Raw genomic sequence first — 12482 nt, forward strand, 5'->3', positions numbered from 1 at the left:
CTCAAATATTAAAAAAATTTTAAGCCTATTTTTTTTCTACCATGAAACTGGTATGTGCTGTCCAACATTTTTAAAATCAAGAGAAAAGGTAAAAGGAGTGGAAAATACCCATAATCCCATCACCCAAATACACCTAAAATTTTATTATATTTTTTCTGTCTTTTTTATATATAGCAGGTTTTTTTCCTCTTTTAGTGTAGCCAGTCATCTATTGAGTACTACCACATCTATTGAGCAAGAAGTTGGCATTATTACTGTCACATTTTACAGATGTGAAACTACTACACACAGAGGTTAAATAATTTTCTAAAGTTAGTCCTAATCTGAAAATAAAATCTGAAACTTTTTGAGCTCTGACATGACACTCAAAGGAAATGCTCATTGGAGCATTTTGGATTTTTTGGTTACGGATGCTCAACTGGTACGTATTCAGCAAATATTCCAAAATTCAATGAAACTGGAAATTCAAAACACTTCGAGTCTCAAGCATTTCAGATAAGTGATATTCTACCTATACTAATAATATTAAACTCAAGAGTTGAGTAAACTAACGTTAAGAGGTTTTGTGTAGGATTAAAGATATTTAATGTAGTGTGCTGATACTTACTAAGATGAAAATTTTTGAGGTTATCATAAATATCTCTTTTCCCAAGTGTGAATTTTTCCTTTTCATGATCAATAAACATTAGTCCTTGGTGTGTAAATGCCTTCTCTCTTGTGGAACTATGATGAAACTAAAGAGAAAGGGAAGGATTGACTGTAGTTCTTTTTCTTTTTGTGTTTATCCTTTGTTATTTTAGTGTAATTAAAGGTATCTTGTCCTTGTCTCAGGAACAGGTATATATTGGGGAATCTGCTAATTTGGTTTGTTGTGCAATGAGCTAGAAAAAAGAGAAATCTTAGTCTTACATAAAAGTAGGTGGTAACAGTACAGGAGAAATCTTAACAAGAAAGAAAAGAAGGAAATAGTTTAGCTTTCTTTAGCCCCATCTGTTTACCACTTCCCCCACTTTTCTAACATTGCTGCCAAGGCTTTGGGAGCTATGCTCTGTGTCTTAGAACTATAGGGTTGTCCTTTTTTGTGGTCAGGAAGTAAAGTTGGGAGAATTCCTTATGTGCTATAGACAAGGAGAAGGAAGTATGTTCCGGTGTCTGTCCTAAATTGAATCAGGTATTTTTCCAGAGAAAAATAAGAAATGGTGGCACTCTAGATAAAGCTCTTGGGGGCATGCTTACCAATATGACTCCCTATTTCTAATGGGGAGGAACTGTGGTATAGATTGAATGGAGTAACATGGAATCTATAGTCAGACAAACCTGAGTTTGAATATGGGTTCACAGTTGTGTGATTTGAGGCAAGTTACTTGATCTCTCTAAGCCTTAGTTCCTTTATTACTCAGTTCCTGAGCTAATAGGTGATTAAGGCAGAAATCTTTAATCAGCAAGCATTAGGAATTAAAAGTTAACCAGAAACAGAGTAGACTATTTTTCAGAGTGCCTAGAAATTATCTTGCTTTCAGAAAGCAATGTTCTTACATAAGTGTTTAGAGGTTTAAATTATTCATATATACACACATACACACACACACACGTAGCCATTCTGTAGTTTTTTATGCTTTAAGAAAAACATCACTATAATTACGTTGGCAGAACTATATGTTTTTTCTGTTTTGCATCACAGTGTTCCAAATATCTCCCCTACTTTATATTAAGTATTTATATAGGAAAATATAGTTAGTAATAGGTTATCGAGCATTACTATGTTTTAGGGATTCTTCTAAGTGCTTTACATGTATTAACTCACTCAATCCTCCATGATGTAGGAATAATTAATATCCTTATTTTTTATAATGGGAAGTTAAGGCACATATAGGTTAAGTAACTTTTTCCAAAGGCGCATAGTTGACAAGCCCTAGAGCTAGTATTTAAACTACGATGATCAGTGCCAAAGTTCACTACATTATATTGCCCCAAGATTAGATTTACTTTTAATCTTTTTCTTCTTCCTCCTTTTTTCTTTCAAGTGCAACTTTGAGTAGTTAAAGCTTCCTATTTCTTGACTTGTGGGCTGTTGGAGTGTTCTTGCTTTGAGTTTACTCAATGCTATCAAAGTAGTTTTATCCCCCTTTTGAACTTTTCTTTTTCTTTTTTTTTTTTAAAGATGACCTGGTGTTGTCAGCACCATGCTCTCCCAAGTGAGCTAATTGGCCATCCCTATATAGGGATCTGAACCCATGGCCTTGTTGTTATCAGCACCACACTCTCCCAAGTGAGCCACGGGCTGGCCCTCCCCTCTTGAACTTTTCTGAATCTGCTAGTATAGGACAGTAATCCTTAAATTCTTTACTCTCAGGATCCCTTTTTACTCTTAAAAATTGAGGAACTTTTGTTTATGTGGGTTTTATTTATTGGTATTCACTGTACTCAAAATTAAAACAATTTAAAAATTTTAACAGCTTTATTGAGGTACATTTTACATATTTTTAAATTTACCTATTTCAAATATACGGTTTAAATATTTTAGTAACTTTACCAAGTGGTGCAACCATCACCATAAATTCATTTTAGAACATTTGTACTTCTTACCTCCAGTTCGATCCCTTGTACCTATTTATAGACAGATCCCTGTTCCTAGCCCTAGCCCTAGGCAACTTAATCTACTGTTTGTCTCTATATGAATTTGCCTTTTCTGGACATCTCATATAATTACATACATATGAATATGTGGTCTCTTACGTCTGATTTCTTTTTAGTTAGCATGTTTTTGAGGTTCATCTATAATGTAGCATGTTAGTAGTTTGTTCTTTTTTACGGCCAAATAATCTTCTATTATGTCACTTTACCAAATTTCTTTATCCATTTACCAGTTGATGGACATTTAAGTTGTTTCCAGTTTTTGGCTATTATGAGTAATGCTTCTATGAACATTATGTACAATTCTTTGTGTGGACATATGTTTTCATTTCTCTTGAATACATACCTAGAAGTAGAATTGCTGGGCCATATGGTAGTTTTATACTTTAAATTTTTGAGAAACTGCCAGGATTTTTCATCATTTTTTATTACCACCAGTAACATGGGAAGATTCCAATTTCTCCACAATCTTTTCACCTCTTGTTGTTGTTATTATTATTATTTTGTAAACTATAACCATCCTAGTGGAGGAAGTGGTATCTCTTGTGGTTTTAATTTGCATTTCTTTAATGATTAATGACATTGAGCATCTTTTCACATGCTTATTAGCCATTTGTATATCATCTTTGGTGAAATGTCTGCTTAGATCTGTTGCCCATTGTTTTGATTGGGTTATTGGTCATTGAATTGTAAGGGTTCTCTATAAATTCTAGATACAAGTCCTTTTGAAGTACAAAAGCATCAGGATTGAAAGTCGTTTTCAATAAGCTTTATATTTAATAAGAAAAGATACTGAGTTATCACATCATATTCTGAAGTTAGGCTTAGTCTTATTGACTTGATGTTATTTATATTTTCTTAATTGTTTTTCAAAGGATATTTTCTTTGTAGTCAAAAAGTTAATTCCTCGTTGAGGAGAAAGAATGGGATATTAATTATTCTGCGCATCAAATTAGGACACTTAATAAAGTGTTTCTTTCCAATAAATATCTCAAATGTTAAAAATGTATAAAGGACTGTCAAGTTTAATCTTAAATGTTTCAATTTGTGCTATTTCAGGATGATCTTGAAGACCTTATTGTTAATTGGGATGAGAGCAAAAGCATTGGTGACATCTTTCTTAAATATGTAAGTTTTATTTTGTTTAAGTTTTCAGTTTAAAGTATCATCTCATCAAAGAATGATGATATCCATTTATAGACAGGTTAAATTCAGCAAGGAATGAAATTTACCTGTTTAAATGTGAGAAGTTTAAAAATTTTGACATGGTTGTGTTTATAAAATATATTGGAAATGTTCTTGTCTTCTAAAACATGCTTTCTGTATACAATTTAACACTTTGTTCATAGCCCAAGATCATCATTAGAACATTAATTATTGCACTGTAACCATTTTGCTATATATCAGGTTATTTGCTCTTTATAAATGCCCACAGATTATGATTTTTTGAAATTTTCTTTAACTTTTAATTTTTCTCTTTTCTTAGTTGATAACACCTTTTGCTGTCATCGTGTCTGTTTATGTTTAAAGGCTTCTAATGGACTGCTGCTTCTTTACTAGGATAAGAACCATACTGCTTAAGTTAATAAAATAAATGCATTTTGATGAGGTTCTGTGAATAGAATTTATAAGTTTCTTTGGATCTCTTTGAATAGGATTTATAAGTTTCAGTGCCTTGACTACTGGCATATATATCTGTTTTCTAAGGCCTCTCCCCAACTTCCTTCCTTACCATAGTCTTTTAGATGTTTTTTCTGGTTGGTTGAGAATTCCAAAAATGCAAATTATTGCCACATATCTTTTTGATACCCATTACTCTCCTCAATTAACTAAGACATTTTTCTTTTTCTTGCTTGTATTTTTGGGAAATGGAATCGATCTTTTAATGGTGGTTTGGGTTCTGCATATATCAGCTCTAATTTAATTAATATTTTCTAAACTTATAGAAGTTGTTTTTTGTTATGTTTGTATCAATACAATAAGCTTTAATATGTTTTTGTTTTTTTTCTGAGTCTTTATTTGCTCTTCAAGATTTAGGTTCTGTGTACCAATTGATGCATTTTGTTTATCAATTAACTCACTCTTTACTGAGAAGTTTATAAGATATGTTTCTGTATTTAATTTCAGAAGAACCTAACTTTTCTTTTATATCCAGTATGTCAGACTGTGATGACTGTTTGACTTACAGTTTCATTGTCTAAGGGTGACAAGCATAACAAATAATTTTTTTTCTCCCTTTCTTCTTTCTAGTCAAAAGATTTGGTGAAAACCTACCCTCCCTTTGTAAACTTCTTTGAAATGAGCAAGGAAACAATCATTAAATGTGAAAAACAGAAACCGAGATTTCATGCTTTTCTCAAGGTAATGTACATTACTTTCAAATAAAAATCTGAGAATTATTTCTGCAGGAATTAATTTAAATTACAAAAAGTTAGGTAAATTATAACTTTAGTAAAAATGTATGCATGTAAGAACACCTTAATCCTATATGATAATTTTAGTTATACCTGTCGGTGACAATGATGTTAAACTTAAGAAGATTTTGATATATTAGGTAGCAGGGGCGAAGAGGCAGCTGAGCGAATGAGATTGTTGTATGTGGGGTTTTTAAAAAAATAAAGTTACGTATGTTTTAGCTCTCAAAACAAATAAAAATTTTCTAGTAAGATTTTGTTTTGCCTTTAATGATTTTTTTCTCTTACCTGTACCTTACATTGTTTATCCAATGTTATCAGCATAATTAACATTTTAAAACTTGTGTGTGTGTGCATGAGTGAGTAATGTAGATTTAAGAGACACTTAAGGTGGCATATATAGGGGGATGTAGAGGAACTCACTTTCCGTTAGATGTTGTTACCCCTTAGCTGGCCCTGGAAGATTATTAAACAATTGCAGTCTGTTAGAGAGCAACCACCATCTGACCTCTTCTTTGTTAGTTTTATCAGGGACACTAATGACAAGGTGTAATCTAATAAGTATAGGGTGTCTAATCTTTGTAGAAAACCTTTCTTTAAATTGTTGAATAAATTAATTTCTTTCAGATAAACCAAGCCAAACCAGAATGTGGACGGCAAAGCCTTGTTGAACTTCTCATCCGACCGGTACAGAGGTTACCCAGTGTTGCATTACTTTTAAATGGTACTTGTCTGATACATTTTCAGACTACTTCAGATATCTTCAAGGGATTGTTTTTTCTCAAAAAGTTGAAATTCTCAATTTTAGAGTTTCTTAGATTTCAGCATTAAAGTTTATATGTCCTTTACATAGAAAACATCATGATGGGTAATCTTAAGGAATAGTCACTGGTACTACAGAAATTCAGTCTGGCCTGATATACTTTATTTGTCCTGATATGAATTATATTGACTAATACTGTACTTTTTCTCTTTCAAGTTAAAAGTCATCTTATATTTCACTAATTCAAAATCAATTTATATCTAAGTATATACAAAATTCACCCATTAAAATCAGAGGGAGAGAGATGATTCATATGTCTTAAGATTTTTTAGTCCTTTTCTGGATTTTAGTAAAGTTCTATGTACTTGGTTTTATGTTTACTTTTTTTCACCTTAGATTATTCAGAACACTCTTGAAACTTAATATATCCCTTTATTCTAGAACTTAAAATACAGATATCAATAGAAGGGATTTTTACAGGGCCGAGCCCGTGGCGCACTCGGTAGCGTGCTGCGCTAGCAGCGCGGCGACGCTCCCGCCGCGGGTTCGGATCCTATATAGGAATGGCCGGTGCACTCACTGGCTGAGTGCCGGTCACGAAAAAGACAAAAAAAAAAAGAAGGGATTTTTACAGCAGAGAGTTTTTATGAATAAATTTTGCCTGTGGTAAAATAAATAAGCATATGTATTCTATTCCTTTATATTTAGTTGACTAAAGTAGTGAATATTTTTAGGACAGTGTTCTTATTTATTTTTTTAAATTAAGTATAAAAACTAAATTATAAACAGGAATAAGTCTGTAATAAAGCATTTTGATCCCTAAACTTTAACTACAGTAATATGTACCACAGAAAAGCCTAATTTTGTGATTGTTTAATTCTATTTTTTTTATGTAAAATGTTTTGGTTGATATATAAATTTTAGTACGAACTAAAAAAATTGATTATTTTTATTCTCCTTAGGGTTATCTAATATATTTGAGAATTACTGGGTTATAAAATGATTTCTTTACTCTTTAAAACTTATCTTATTTTACGATTATAAGGAGAGTATATGAACAATCAAACTTTCAAGTTTCAAAAACATTGTACTTTTTTGCTAATTTGCATATCTTCATTAATGTTTCATTAAGTAATTGTAGAAATCCATCAAATGTAGTCATGACTGAAATGAACTTGATTTCTAAGCTTTATTCCTATTATTCCACATATGAGATTAGGCGCACATGGTATTAGATTGAGCATAGATTTGGTAAGAATGTGCCAAGGATGGCACAGGGAACATAATAAATAACCTGGATAAAGAAGAGTCTGCGTGTTAAGTACAAACCTCTAAAATAATAAAACCTGCTCTTAAGGGCACCAAATGCTCTCTGTAATGGACCCATGGACCCCAATGTGAAATGTAAAATATGTAATGATATCTGAGCTAAGTGAGGAACATGTTTTTATTCAGCACTGTGGAGAGAGTTTGAGGAATCTAGGAGTCCCGAAGGAGGAAATTGTGACAGCAGTGTAAGAAAATCTGTGCTATATATTCTGAAAATTTAGTCAATAGAAAAATATGGAAACCTTAACAGATGTGTAAGAAGAGAGTTTTTTAGATAACATTGCTTGAAATGGTTTTTTTTTACGTCTTAGATGGAAAACCACTGAATTTTTTTTAGTCATGGAAAAAACATTTTATTATTGCAGATCTTAAGAAGCATACAGCTGATGAAAATCCTGACAAAAGCACTTTAGAAAAAGCCATTGGATCACTAAAGGAAGTAATGACGTAAGTGTATTATTTTAATTTTTTATTGTTCTTTAGATTTAGAATCGAATTGATAGAACAATTGTAGTCACAAATGGAAAGAAAAATATCTATAGCCCATATTTTGTAAAACAATATTTTCTAGTAGCGTAGTTACACATTAAAATGACAAGAAACATTTTAACAATACATTGATTAATCAAAACATTTATTTCTAAAGGAATTAAAATATTATACACAGAGAATAACAATGGTTTAGAAACTTGGAATTGTTACAAATGTGCTAATGGACATTTTCTTCATATACCTCCAGTCATAACTTGTTTTTGTCTTCATAGTAATGTGAACTGCCCAAATGTAACTTGTGAATTTGAACATTGTAAAGAAAAAGAAAAAGAAAAAGAAAAGGTTTATAAATGCTTGTTTTCACTTTTACTTTTAACTTTTTGTTTCTTACATAGAATTTTATGGAATTAAATTGGCAGGATTGGTTGGAGATGTATTAAAATAACAAACCCATGGGCTGGCCATTTAGCTCAGTTGATTAGAGCATGGTGTTATAGCACCAGCATCAAGGGTTTGAATCCCTAAACCAGCAAGCCACCAAAAAAAAATTAAATAAATAAAAATGCAAACTCAATGAAATTGATGTGCAGAGCTTAATTAATAAACTTAGGCTGCTTACTGTAGGTCTAACTTGGAGAGATAGGTCTGATCAGAAATTATATTTTCTGACTATTATGATCAGAGTGGAAAACCTTGTTGCCTTGCCATTAACTGTTCTGCCTCATGGAAGGTACTTAAACTCTTTGGAATTTATATTTCAGTGTACTTAATAGATTTAATTAAATGATTTCTGAGATTCCATGAGTTCTCTCTATATGAGATAGTTTCTTAAAATACTTGCAAAGGAGGTTTTAGAGGAACACTTTACTAGTTCTAGAGAGAGGGTCTAGTAAAGATCTCTTTTATTCTCTTATTTGAGAGAATAATGCTCAAATTAGCTAATACCAGCTTCTGTTGCAACTGAAAGATTTATGTATATACATTTTTTGTTTTGTTTTCTTTTGTACTTATATTTGTATTTTATATGTTCACCAGCCAGCCTTCATGCTTTTGATTTGTTATCTTGGGAACAGGATAACAGTTTTGCGGCTATGATAATGACAGTTCTCTGTATTTTTTTCAATACCTTATAGCTTCAAATACTCTGACACACATTGTTTACCTTGCTCTTTTCAACAAACTCTATAAAGTAGGCAGTCATTCTTTGCATATTTTTATGAAAGAGAAAAGCTGAGGTTGTTACTTGCCCAATTTACCTGTCTGTAGAATATCTTAACTAGTAGTTTATGCTATTTGTTATTTATGTATAATATATTTCAGTAAACAAAAATTATAAAGTAACCTGAATAGCAAATAGGTTAATCATTTAACCTTTTGCTTCTTTAGAATAGAATCAAGCTGCTACTATAGGGATAATGAGCCTAGCTCATAAGACAAATGATTAAAGATTTCTTTCTCTTTCAACATTATTTAAGCTTATGAGAACTTATGACTTTTTTTTATGTCACTACCCTAAGTGCATTACACATAGTAGATTTTTAATAAAAGTTGAATTATAGGAGCTGATATTTTAATGTCGAATTGTGATGCTGATTTATAAATCTTATAGAATTTGACCAGATCTAAATTCTTGAGATTCTTAAGCATTTAATCCCTAAAAAAAAGGTTAAATGCTTATTATGATTGATTAAAACAACCATAGTCTATCAGGTAAAGGAAATAATAGACAGCACCAAATCCTTGCCATTTGAGCAAACCAAAAAATCCTCCTAAAGTTGGATTCTAACAACATTAGTTACACATGTGTAGCTTATAAAATAATAGACAGCACTAGTCCCTGCCACTTGAGCAAATCAAATAAACCTCCTAAAATTGGATTCTAACAAGATTAGTTACACATGCTTAGCTTATAAATATTAATTTGTTATAGATATATATTTTTAGTAACTTCAATATTCTTTTTTTCCTTAAACTATACATGTTTAAAATATAGTTTGATTTATTTTAGCATACATATACGACCATGAAACCATCACCACAATAAAGATAAGGAATATTTCTATCATGTCTCAGAATTTACTCATGTCCCTTGGTAATTAATCCCTTTTTCTGCCTCTCCCTATTCCATCCATCTTAAGGCAATCTGTGCTCTTCTTTCTATCACTATAATATGCATTTTCTAGGATTTTATCTAAATGGAATCAGTTGATATAGTCTATTTTGTCTGGCTTTTTTTCCTTTATGTCTGGTATAATTATTTTGAGATCAGTCCTTATTGTTGCTTGTATCAATAGTTCATTGACTTTTGTTTTCCATTGTATGTATAGTCACAATTTATTGATTCTTGTGTTGATGGACATTTTGGTTGTTTCCAGTTTCTAGCTATTACAAGTAAAGTTGCTGTGAACATTTGTGAACAAGTCTTTCTTATGGACATATGCTTTCATTTCTCTTGTATAAATTCCTAGGAGTAGGAATGGCTAAATCAGATAGGTGTACGCATAACTTTTTAAGAAACTGTCAAATTGTTTCCAAGATGTTTGTACTATTTTATTCTACATTTTGACCAACTGTGTGTGGTGAATTCCAGTGTCTCCATGTCCTTATCAACACTTGGTATGGTCAGTCATTTTAATTTGTGTCATTGTAATAGAGGTCTAGTGGTATCTCATTGTAGTTTTTTTTTCCATTTTCAAAGATGTCGAGTGTCTTTTTGTGTGCTTATTTGCCATCATATTATCTTCTGTGGTGATATGCCTGTTCAAATCTTTTGTCTCCTTTCAAAAAAGTTTTTTTTTTTTTTTATAATTGAATTTTGAGAGTTCTTTCTACATTCTGGTTAAAAGATATGTCAGATATGTGGTTTGCAAATATTTTCTCCTAATCTGTGGCTTGGTTTTTCTTTTCTTTTAACAGTTTCTTTCCAAAAACAGGAGTTCTAGATTTTGAAGTCTAGTTTACAAAATTTTTAATAGATGGTACTTTTATAGTTTTATTGGAGAAATCTTCATCTAACCCAGGAACATAAGAATTTTTTTTCTATTTTCTTTAAGGAGGTTTGTAGTCTTAGTCTTCAGGTAAAAATCATTTACTTCTGTAATTCATTTTGAGTTAGGTTTTATATATGGGGCAAGGTACATATCAAAGTTTATTTTTTTACATATGGAAATCTGTTCTAGCACTTTTTGTTGGAAAAGATTATCCTTTCACTACTGAATTGCTTTTGTACCTTTTTTGAAAATCAGCTGACCATAAACATGAGGGTTACTTCTGGGTCCTCAGTTCTGTTTCATTGATCTATATATCTATGCTTCTGCCAGTACCACACAGTCTTGATTACTGTGCTTTAAATTTTGAAATTGGGAAGTATGAGTCCTCTTAACTTTGTTCTTGTTCGAGATTGTTTTTGCTGCTCTGGGTTCCTTGAATTTGAATAGGGCTTTTAGGATGATCTTGTCAATTTCTGAAAAACACCAACAGAAACAGTGGGGAATTTAAATAGGAATTTTATTGAAACTGTAGATCAATTTGGGGAGTATTGTTTTGTTTTTTTTGGCAGCTGGCCGGTATGGGGATCCAAACCCTTGACCTTGGTGTTACAAGGCTGCGCTCTAACCAACTGAGCTAACTGGCCAGCTCTGGGGAATATTGTTATCTTAGCAATGTTGTCTTCTGATCTGTGAACATTTATTTCTATTTATTTATTTCTTTAATCTTTCAACTATGTTTTGTAGTTTTCAGAGTTATGTCTTGCATTTCTTATGTTTAAATATTCTATTCTTTTTGATGCTATTGTCAAAGGAATTGCTTACTTAATTTTATTTTTGGATTGTTCATAGCTAGTGTACAGAAATACAATAGAATTTTACATATTGATTTTATACCTTGCAACCTTGCTGAATTTGTTTATTTAATAATCTTTTAGTGAATTCCTTAGGGTTTTCTGTAAACAAGATCATGTCATCTGCAAGTAGAGATAGTTTTACTTCCTTTTCAACTTGGATGCTTTTATTTCATTTTCTTGTCTAATTGCCCTGCCTAAGCAAGTGGACATCTTGTCTTGTTCCTGATGTCAAGAGGAAAGCATTCAGTCTTTCACCACTAATTATGGTGTTAGCTGTGGGGTTTTTATAGATTTCCTTTATCAAATTGAGGAGGTCATCACCTATTCCTAGTTTGTGGAATGTTTTTTATCATGAAAGTATGTTGGATTTTGTCAAATGCTTTTGCTATGTCTATTGAGGTAGCCATTTGGTTTTTCGTTTTTGTTCTATTGATGTGGTGTATCACATTATTTCATTTTTGCCTATTAACTCAACCTTGCATACCTGGGATAAATCCCACTTGTTCATGGTATGTAATCCTTTTTATATGTTGCTGGGGTTTGTTTGCTTTTTATTTCTGTAAGGTTGGTAGTGATGTCCCATCTTTTATTTCTAATTTTAGTGATTTGAGTCTTCTGTCTTTTTTTCTTGGTCAGCTACCTAAAGGTTTGTCAATTTTATTGATCTTTTCAAAGAACCAATTCTTCTTGCTTTTGTTGGTTTTTCTCTGTTACTTTTGTATTTTCTATTTCACTCTAATCTTTACTATTTCCTTCCTTCTTGTGTTAGGTTTAGTTTGCTCTTCTTTATCTCTCCACTGTCTAAAGGCAGAAGGTTATATTATTGACTAAAGTTTCTTCTTCTTTTTTACTATACTCATTTGCAGCTACAAATTTCCCTTGATAAGTGTTGTTTTAATTATATTCCATAAATTTTGATGTGCTGTGTTTTTGTTTATCTCAAAGAATTTTCTAATTTTCTCTGTGACTTCTTCTTGACCCACTGGTTATTTGAGACTGTGTTGTT

The 12482-nt window shown here is 31.6% G+C and overlaps 1 protein-coding gene across 1 annotated transcript in view; it reads left to right on the forward strand.

Annotated features, from left to right (window-relative positions):
• Positions 1–12482, forward strand: part of ECT2 (epithelial cell transforming 2) — a 59032-nt gene that overhangs the window by 25392 nt on the left and 21158 nt on the right. Inside the window, exons 15-18 of the mRNA XM_063089488.1 lie at positions 3694–3762; positions 4885–4995; positions 5676–5772; positions 7506–7587. Coding sequence (XP_062945558.1) covers positions 3694–3762; positions 4885–4995; positions 5676–5772; positions 7506–7587 — 359 coding nt within the window. The remainder of the gene's footprint in view (positions 1–3693; positions 3763–4884; positions 4996–5675; positions 5773–7505; positions 7588–12482) is intronic.

This window comes from Cynocephalus volans, chromosome 1 (assembly GCF_027409185.1).
Source record: "Cynocephalus volans isolate mCynVol1 chromosome 1, mCynVol1.pri, whole genome shotgun sequence".
NCBI lineage: Eukaryota > Metazoa > Chordata > Mammalia > Dermoptera > Cynocephalidae > Cynocephalus > Cynocephalus volans.